General features: G+C 50.4%; 1 protein-coding gene across 1 annotated transcript in view; it reads right to left on the minus strand.

Annotated features, from left to right (window-relative positions):
• LOC144509462 (SH3 and multiple ankyrin repeat domains protein 1-like) overlaps window positions 1–10,000 on the minus strand; it is a 114,323-nt gene that overhangs the window by 8,988 nt on the left and 95,335 nt on the right. The window contains exons 9-10 of the mRNA XM_078238372.1: window positions 4,095–4,151; window positions 225–340 (exon numbers count right to left, since the gene is read on the minus strand). Of these exons, the coding sequence (XP_078094498.1) occupies window positions 225–340; window positions 4,095–4,151 (173 nt within the window). The remainder of the gene's footprint in view (window positions 1–224; window positions 341–4,094; window positions 4,152–10,000) is intronic.

The following is a 10,000-nucleotide window of genomic DNA, read 5'->3' on the forward strand; positions in this document are numbered from 1 at the left end:
GAGGGAAAGAGAGAGGGGAGAGAGTGAGGGCAGTTGAGGGGCAGCAGATTGGGGAAGAGGTGGAGGACAGAGATGAGGAAAGGGAGACAATGGAGAGACACATGGAGCGAGATGTTCGACACTGGAGATAACCCCTGTACCTGAGGCCACTCTGCCCCTCTCTCTGCCTCCATTCTCCCACTCACCGTCCCCCTGTCCACTCTCCTCTCTTTCTGCACACTCACCTCTGCGCTGTAGAAGGTTCTGGCAGCTGTCCGTGACTTTGGCACGTTAGCCTGGGTGCCGGAACTCTCGTTAGCGATGGACTGCTGGGCAGCGGCCAATATCTCATCCAGTCTGTCTGTGGGTACAACAGAGGAACCAATCAGGTCGGAGCCTGAGGGGGGGGGGGAACGGGTACAGCCATTTCCAGGCACCAACCCCCTAAATCACCCCCCCCCTCCCCTCCACCGCCCCGCAACATCAATCAATCTCTAACCCCCTCCCCCGACTAAGCCCCACCATCTCCCCAATGGCAGACGTGCCCCCGTCACTCTCTCTGACACAGAACCCCCTCCCCCCTCCCTCGCTCTCAGACACAGACCCCCCTCCCCCCTCACTCCCCCCCAGACACAGACCCCCCTCTCCCCTCACTCCCTCTCAGACACAGAACCCCCTCCCTCGCTCTCAGACACAGACCCCCCTCCCCCCCTCACTCCCCCCCAGACACAGACCCCCCTCCCCCCTCACTCCCCCCCCAGACACAGACCCCCCTCCCCCCTCATTCCGTCTCAGACACAGACCCCCCTCCCCCCCTCACTCCCCCCCAGACACAGACCCCCCTCCCCCCCCCCAGACACAGACCCCCCTCCCCCCTCACTCCCTCTCAGACACAGACCCCACTCCTCCCTCACTCCTGACACAGAACCCCCTCCCCCCTCATTCCGTCTCAGACACAGACCCCCCTCCCCCCTCATTCCCTCTCAGACACAGACCCCCCTCCCCCCCTCACTCCCTCTCAGACACAGACCCCCCTCCCCCCTCACTCCCCCCCCAGACACAGGCCCCCCTCTCCCCTCACTCCCTCTCAGACACAGACCCCACTCCTCCCTCACTCCTCAGACACAGAACCCCCTCCCCCCTCATTCCGTCTCAGACACACACCCCCCCCCCTCATTCCCTCTCAGACACAGACCCCCCTCCCCCCCTCACTCCCTCTCAGACACAGACCCCCCTCTCCCCTCACTTCCTCTCGGACACAGACCCCCCCTCCCCCCCTCTCAGACACAGACCCCCCTCCCCCCTCACTCCCCCCCAGACACAGACCCCCCTCTCCCCTCACTTCCTCTCGGACACAGACGCCCCCTCCCCCCCTCACTCCCTCTCAGACACAGACCCCCCTCCCCCCTCACTGCCCCCCAGACACAGACCCCCCTCCCCCCCTCACTCCCTCTCAGACACAGACCCCACTCCTCCCTCACTCCTCAGACACAGACCCCCCTCTCCCCTCACTCCCTCTCAGACACAGACCCCACTCCTCCCTCACTCCTCAGACACAGACCCCCCTCTCCCCTCACTCCCTCTCAGACACAGACCCCACTCCTCCCTCACTCCTCAGACACAGAACCCCCTCCCCCTTCATTTCCTCTCAGACACAGTCCCCCCTACCCCCTCACTCCCTGTCAGACGCAGACCCCCTCCCCCTCACTCCCTCTCAGACACAGAACCCCCTCCCCCTCACTCCCTCTCAGACACAGACCCTCCCCTTACCCAGTAGTGCAACGGGCAAATTCTCTCCTCCCACCCGCCACGGGAATCGGAGCGGGCGGGGAGGGGTGCACTGTGGAAAGGTCTGTTGACCTGGGGCGGGATTTTCCGGTTTTGAGGCGAGCGCGGCTGGAAAATCCCGTCCATAGACTCTAACAGCACAAAGAGAGGCCCTTCGGCCCATCGTCGATGGAACAGTAAACTCCTGGGCAGTACTTTGCCCCCAGGCTGCCGAACACACCGTTTCTGAATGGGGTCAAACGTCTCGAATTCAACAAATCAACGCTGGACAGTGTGAAAAGATCAAGAGGAAATTTCTATTAAATTGGAAACAGTTGGCCTCCCTCTTTTACTGATTGGACAGGCCATCGTACGCAGAATCCCAGCCTTGAGACAATGCTGTACACTATCATAAGATGGACATTATGAAGCTTGGAAACCTTTCCTCGATTATTTTGAGGAACTACCGCTCTCTACTTTCACATAACTGACTCAAAGCAGGAGGAGGCCATTCGATCCATCGAGCCTGCACCAATTCTCCGACAAAGTATCTTACCCAGGCCCTATCCCCATAACACCCACACATTTACCATGCCCAATCCATCAAAGCAACACACCTTTCAACATCAAGAGATAATCCACTTTCCACCCCACAGTCCAAAGATGTGTAGGTTGGGTGGATTGGCCGTGCTAAATTGCCCCTTCGTGTCCAAAGATGTGCGGGTTAGGTGGATTGGCCATGCTAAATTGCCCCTTAGTGTCCAAAGATGTGCAGGTTAGGTGAATTGACCATGCTAAATTGCCCCTTAGTGTCCAAAGATGTGCAGGTTAGGGGGATTGGCCATGCTAAATTGCCCCTTCGTGTCCAAAGATGAGCAGGTTAGGTGGATTGGCCATGCTAAATTGCCCCTTAGTGTCCAAAGATGTGCAGGTTAGGTGAATTGACCATGCTAAATTGCCCCTTAGTGTCCAAAGATGTGCAGGTTAGGGGGATTGGCCATGCTAAATTGCCCCTTCGTGTCCAAAGATGTGCAGGTTAGGTGGATTGGCCATGCTAAATTGTCCCTTCGTGTCCAAAGATGTGCAGGTTAGGTGGATTGGCCATGCTAAATTGTCCCTTCGTGTCCAAAGATGTGTAGGTTAGGTGGATTGGCCATGCTAAATTGCCCCTTAGTGTCCAAAGATGTGCAGGTTAGGTGGATTGGCCATGCTATATTGTCCCTTCGTGTCCAAAGATGTGCAGGTTAGGTGGATTGGCCATGCTAAATTGTCCCTTGGTGTCTAAAGGTGTGTGGGTTTGGGGGGTTGGCCATGCTAAATTGCTCCTTCGTGTCGGGGGGATGAGCAGGGTAAATATGTGGGGTTTACCGGGCGAGGGCCTGGGTGATGCAGAATCGATGGGCCGAATGGTCTCCTTCTGCACTGTAGGGATTATATGAACCCGCTGAGTTAAAATAATTCACCTTATTACCCCCTCTGGCCTTCTTGCCAATTACGTTTCAATCAGTGTCCTCTGGATACCTGCCAGTAGAAGCAGTGTCTAATTTTGGATGTCAATATTAAGTGCCCTGCTAACCTTCTCCACAGTGTCCTCGGGCTAGGAGCTCCACCGTCCACCTCCGTATTCCCTGCCCACCACCCCCGCCTTACCTCCCAAGTGTGCCTTCCCCTGAGGAGCAACCCTAACAGAGGAATGGGGTAGGAGAACAGCTCTCTCCAACCCTCACTTACATCTAAAGCCCCTCATCCCTGGTAACACGGCCTTATCCAGGCCCCTCTACAAGGCCTTCCCAGAGCGTGGTGCCCCAGAGCAGTTTCGTTAAGCAAGCAAAAGGCCGAACATCGGAACATTCTGGAAATATCGCTGCAAAGGGACGGGTTGCCGGAACTTTTCATCTCTCAGTCAACAGGACAAATGCAAGAATGGCAAATTTCAAACTATCACGCCAATTTATACTACTGGGGAAAAGGGTGCTGATTGGTTGGCAAGTTGACTCTGATTGGCTGAGGCGTTGCCAATCAGTCAAACTCAAACTCAAACAATCAGCACCCCCTTTCCCCGTGGTATCAATTGTGATCATTTGGCATTCTTGGGTTGGTCCTGATGAGTGCAGGGTGTAAAGTTTCGACAGCATGTGTTTTTTCAGCAAAGTTTGAGTTGTGGAAATACAGGGCAGGTCTGTCACAGCCCGGCCAAAGTGCTGAGAGCCACAGCCGGTTTTCAGATGCCTCTGCATTTTCTGATTCATGTTTTGAAGGCCTTCCCTGTGTTTCAACACAACTCCCGGCTCGCCCTCTGACCTCTCTACGCGCTATTTCTTTTTTTGAAGGTAGCATGGAACATTTACTTAATGCCATTTGGTAAACCTTCCTCCTCTTCTCGGTGGACTGCTGGGGCTCATAATCTGAAAGACACAACGAGACACATTGACAGAAGGTTAGGGACCACGTAGCCAAGCTCGTCACGGGGTCAGAGGTCGCTCCTTCAGAGGGGCGTCCCAAACTTCACAGGGTGCGGCCTCTCTGGGGAGGGAACCAATGAGGTCGCGAGGTCTTGTCTCCTGAGTGTAACACAATTGAAACATTTCTGGTGGGAGGTACTCTCAATTGCCTTTTTTAAAGTTTTAAAGTTTATTTATTAGTGTCACAAGTCAGCTTACATTAACACCGCAATGAAGTTACTGTGAAAATCCCCCAGTTGCCACACTCCAGCGCCTGTTCGGGTACATTATTCAGGGCAGCACATTGGCACAGTGGTTAGCAGCGCCAGGGATCCGGGTTCGATTCCCGGCTTGGGTCACCGTCTATTTGGAGTCTGCACATTCTCCCCGTATCTGCGTGGGTTTGCTCCAGTTTCCTCCCACAGTCTGAAAGATGTGCTGGTTAGATGCATTAGCCATGCTAAATTCTCCCTCAGTGTACCCGAACAGGCGCCGGAATGTGGCGACTGGGGGATTTTCACAGTAACTTCATTGCAGTGTTAATTTAAGCCTACTAATAAATAACCTTTAAACACTGAGGGACGAATTTAGCATGGTGAGCTGCCATCTTGAACCGCTCAGGTGTAGGTACACCCCCATAATGCTGGTAGGGAGGGAGCTCCAGGATTTTGACCCAGCGACAATGAAGGAACAGCCGATATCTTTCCAAGTTGGGATGGTGAATGACTTGGAAGAGAACCTCCAGGTGGTGGTGTTCCCTTGTATCTGCTGCCCTTGTCCTTCTGGATAGAAAAGGGTTATGGGTTTGGAAGGTGCTGTTGAAGGAGTTTCTCGTTGTATAACTCAATGTCCTGCTCGTCAAACCTCCCACAAGAGAAGGTCTTTGTACCTAAGGTCAGTTGCTTGCAGTCAGAGAGAATCAAAATTTTCCAATTTTTCCAATTCAGGAATTAACTCAAATGAGAAATTTAATCATTTCCTCATTTGTATATTTAATATTTTGCTTTTATTCATTCATGCGACATGGGCGTCTCTGGCTGACCAGCATTTATTGCCCATCCCTAGTTGCCCGAGGGCAGTTGAGAGTCAACCACATTGCTGTGGTTCTGGAGTCATGTGTAGGCCAGACCGGGTAAGGACGGCAGATTTCCTTCCCTAAAGAACATTAGTGACCCAGATGTTTTTTTTTACGACAATCGACAATGGTTTCATGGTCATCGTAGACTTTTAATTCCAGATTATTTTTTATGAATAAATCAACACTAAAATAAAAGCAAACTGCTGTGGATGCTGGAAATCCAAAATAAAAACAGAAAGTTCTGGAAAAACCCAGTAGGATAGACCAAATGAACACATGGTTGGAGAGATTCAGATTCTTGAGGCACTGGAACCGGTTCTGAGGAAGGTGGGATCTGTACAAGCTGGACAGGCTTGGCTTGGGTCACTGTCTGTGCGGGGTCTGCACGTTCTCCCCGTGTCTGCGTGGGTTTCCTCCGGGTGCCCCGATTTCCTCCCACAGTCCGAAAGACGTGCTGGTTAGGGTGCATTGGCCGTGCTAAATTCTCCCTCAGGTGTATCCAAACAGGCGCCAGAGTATGGTGACTAGGGGATTTTCACAGTAACTTCATTGCAGTGTTAATTAAGCCTACTCGTGACACTAATAAATAAACTTAACCTTAATGTCCTTGAGGCGGCTTTTGCTAATTCTGTTGGGGAGTGCTTAAACTACTGTTTAAACTACTTAAAACTCCTAAAAGTTTCTGTTAAAGTTTGAAGTTTATTTATTAGTGTTATGAGTAGGCTTTCTTAGGAGAGGTTGGACAGACTGGGACTTTTTTCTCTGGAGCGCAGGAGGTTGAGGGGTGAACTTATAGAGGTCTATAAAATAATGAGGGGTATAGATGTGGTGAATAGCCAATGTCTTTTCCCAAAGGTAGGGGAGTCTAAAGCTAGAGGGCATAGGTTTAAGGTGAGAGGGGAGAGATACAAAAGTGTCCAGAGGGGTAATTTTGTCACACAGACGGTGGTGAGTGTCTGGAACAAGCTGCCAGAGGTGGTAGTAGAGACGGGTACAATTTTGTCTTTTAAAAAGCATTTGGACAGCTTTTTAAAATTCATTCATGGGACATGGGTGTCGCTGGCTGGGCCAGCATTTATTGCCCATCCCTAGTTGCCCTTGGAGGACAGTTGAGAGTCAACCACATTGCTGTGGCTCTGGAGTCACATGTAGGCCAGACTGGGTAAGGACGGCAGATTTCCTTCCCTGAAGGACATTAGTGACCCAGATGGGTTTTTCCGACAATCGACAATGGTTTCATGGTCATCAGTAGATTCTTAATTCCAGATACTTTTATAAAAATTGAATTCAAATTCCACCATCTGCTGTGGCGGTATTCAAACCCAGGTCCCCCCAGAACCTTAGTTGAGTTTCTGGATTAATAATCTAGCGATAATGCCGTTAGGCCATCGCCTTTCCATCTCAGCCCAAACATAAATGGGGTAACAAATTACTTACTGTGTTGGTTGGGGGGCGGGGGGGGGAGGAACGGGGGTGGGATGTAGGAGGCCATTGAGAATGAGGTTCTGGAGCAATATCTGGGCACATACGAACTTTGGATCCCTTCAACGACTGATCTTGGACTCATCTCCACCTTCCAGGCTGTGCCCCAAACTCTCGACTTCCTCCTCAATCAAAAATCAGGTCTGGAATATATTCAATGACCCAACATCCACTGGGATGGAGCCTTCCACAGGTTCATAGTCCTTGAAGAGACAAAACCTCCTCCTCTTGCCCCTGCCCCCCCCCCCCACCCACCTTAAGAACATAAGAACATAAGAAATAGGAGCAGGAGTAGGCCATCTAGCCCCTCGAGCCTGCCCCGCCATTCAATAAGATCATGGCTGATCTGAAGTGGATCAATTCCACTTACCCGCCTGATCCCTATAACCCCTAATTCCCTTACTGATCAGGAATCCATCTATCCGTGACTTAAACATATTCAACAAGGTAGCCTCCACCACTTCAGTGGGCAGAGAATTCCAGAGATTCACCACCCTCTGAGAGAAGAAGTTCCTCCTCAACTCTGTCCTAAACTGACCCCCCTTTATTTTGAGGCTGTGCCCTCTAGTTCTGGTTTCCTTTCTAAGTGGAAAGAATCTCTCCACTTCTACCCTATCCAGCCCCTTCATTATCTTATATGCCTCTATAAGATCCCCCCTCAGCCTTCTAAACTCCAACGAGTACATAGAACAGTACAGCACAGAACAGGCCCTTCGGCCCACGATGTTGTGCCGAGCTTTATCTGAAACCAAGATCAAGCTATCCCACTCCCTATCATCCTGGTGTGCTCCATGTGCCTATCCAATAACCGCTTAAATGTTTCTAAAGTGTCTGACTCCACTATCACTGCAGGCAGTCCATTCCACACCCCAACCACTCTCTGCGTAAAGAACCTACCTCTGATATCCGTCCTGTATCTCCCACCACGAACCCTATAGTTATGCCCCCTTGTAATAGCTCCATCCACCCGAGGAAATAGTCTTTGAACGTTCACTCTATCTATCCCCTTCATCATTTTATACACCTCTATTAAGTCTCCCCTCAGCCTCCTCCGCTCCAGAGAGAATAGCCCTAGCTCCCTCAACCTTTCCTCATATGACCTACCCTCCAAACCAGGCAGCATCCTGGTAAATCTCCTCTGCACTCCTTCCAGCGCTTCCACATCCTTCCTATAGTGAGGTGACCAGAACTGCACACAATATTCCAAATGTGGTCTCACCAAGGTCCTGTACAGTTGCAGCATAACCCCACGGCTCTTAAACTCCAACCCCCTGTTAATAAAAGCTAACACACTACAGGCCTTCTTCACAGCTCTATCCACTTGAGTGGCAACCTTTAGAGATCTGTGGATATGGACCCCAAGATCTCTCTGTTCCTCCACAGTCTTCAGAACCCTACCTTTGACCCTGTAATCCACATTTAAATTTGTCCTACCAAAATGAATCACCTCACATTTATCAGGGTTAAACTCCATTTGCCATTTTTCAGCCCAGCTTTGCATCCTATCTATGTCTCTTTGCAGCCTACAACAGCCCTCCACCTCATCCACTACTCCACCAATCTTGGTGTCATCAGCAAATTTACTGATCCACCCTTCAGTCCCCTCCTCTAAGTCATTAATAAAAATCACAAAGAGCAGAGGACCAAGCACTGATCCCTGCGGCACACCGCTAGCAACCTGCCTCCAATCCGAAAATTTTCCATCGACCACCACCCTCTGTCTTCGGTCAGACAGCCAGTTGCCTATCCAATCGGCCAACTTTCCCTCTATCCCACACCTCCTCACTTTCATCATAAGCCGACCATGTGGGACTTTATCAAACGCCTTACTAAAATCCATGTATATGACATCAACTGCCCTACCTAATCTGTACAAACCTAATCTGCTCAGTCTCTCCTCATAATCAACACCCCTCATCTCTGATATCAACCTGGTGAACCTTCTCTGGACTCCCTCCAAGGCCAATATATCCTTCCGCAAATAAGGGGACCAATACTGCACACAGTATTCCAGCTGCGGCCTCACCAATGCCTTGTACAGATGCAGCAAGACTTCTCTGCTTTTATATTCTATCCCCCTCGCGATAAATGCCAACATCCCATTTGCCTTCTTGATCACCTGTTGTACTTGCAGACTGAGTTTTTGCGACTCATGCACAAGGACCCCCAGGTCCCTTTGCACAGTAGCATGTTGTAATTTTTTTCCATTTAAATAATAATCCAATTTGCTATTATTTCTTCCAAAGTGAATAGATTCTAGATTCACCCAAGAGGCAACATACCCTATCCAGCCACCCCCTCACCCACTGCCCAGGATCTCATCTGGTTCACTTCCTCTCATTCTTCAGAACCCTAGTGAGTGTAGACCCAAAATCTGCTCAACCTTTCTCCAGAAAAATACTCTCCGTCCAATCCAGCCCAAATCCTCATACAAGACAAGGCTGGATAGACTGGGACTTTTTTCCGTGGAGCGTAGAGGGCTGAGGGGTGACCTTATAGAGGTCTATAAAATAATGAGGGGCACAGATGAGCTAGATAGTCAATATCTTTTCCCAAAGGTAGGGGAGTCTAAAACTAGAGGGCATAGATTTAAGGTGAAAGGGGAGAGATACAAAAGTGTCCAGAGGGGTAATTTTGTCACACAGAGGGTGGTGAGTGTCTGGAACAAGCTGCCAGAGGTAGTAGTAGAGGCGGGTACAATTTTGTCTTTTAAAAAGCATTGAGACAGTTACATGGGTAAGATGGGTATAGAGGGATATGGGCCAAACGCGGGCAATTGGGACTAGCTTAGGGGTTTAAAAATAAAACGCGGCATGGACAAGTTGGGCCGAAGGGCCTGTTTCCATGCTGTAAACCTCTATGACTGTATGACTCTATAACACGTTTTTAAAATTCCTTCATGGGACACGGACGTCGCTGGCTGGGCAGCATTTATTGCCCGTCCCTAGTTGCCCCTTGAAATGAGCGTCTCGCTCGGCCATTTCAGAGGGCAGTTGAGAGTCAACCACATTGCTCTGGAGTCACATGTAGGCCAGACCGGGTAAGGACGGCAGATTTCCTTTCCTAAAGGGACATTAGTGAGCCAGATGGGTTTTTCCGACAATGGGTCATCAGTAGATTCTTAATTCCAAATTTTGGAATTCCAAAATGTGGCCTATCTAAAGTTCTATACAGATGCAACCTGACTTGTCAATTTTTATACTCCATGCCCAACTAATGGAAGGCAAGCATGGTGTATGCCTTCTTAATCACC

The sequence above is a fragment of the Mustelus asterias genome, chromosome 21 (assembly GCF_964213995.1).
Source record: "Mustelus asterias chromosome 21, sMusAst1.hap1.1, whole genome shotgun sequence".
Taxonomy (NCBI): domain Eukaryota; kingdom Metazoa; phylum Chordata; class Chondrichthyes; order Carcharhiniformes; family Triakidae; genus Mustelus; species Mustelus asterias.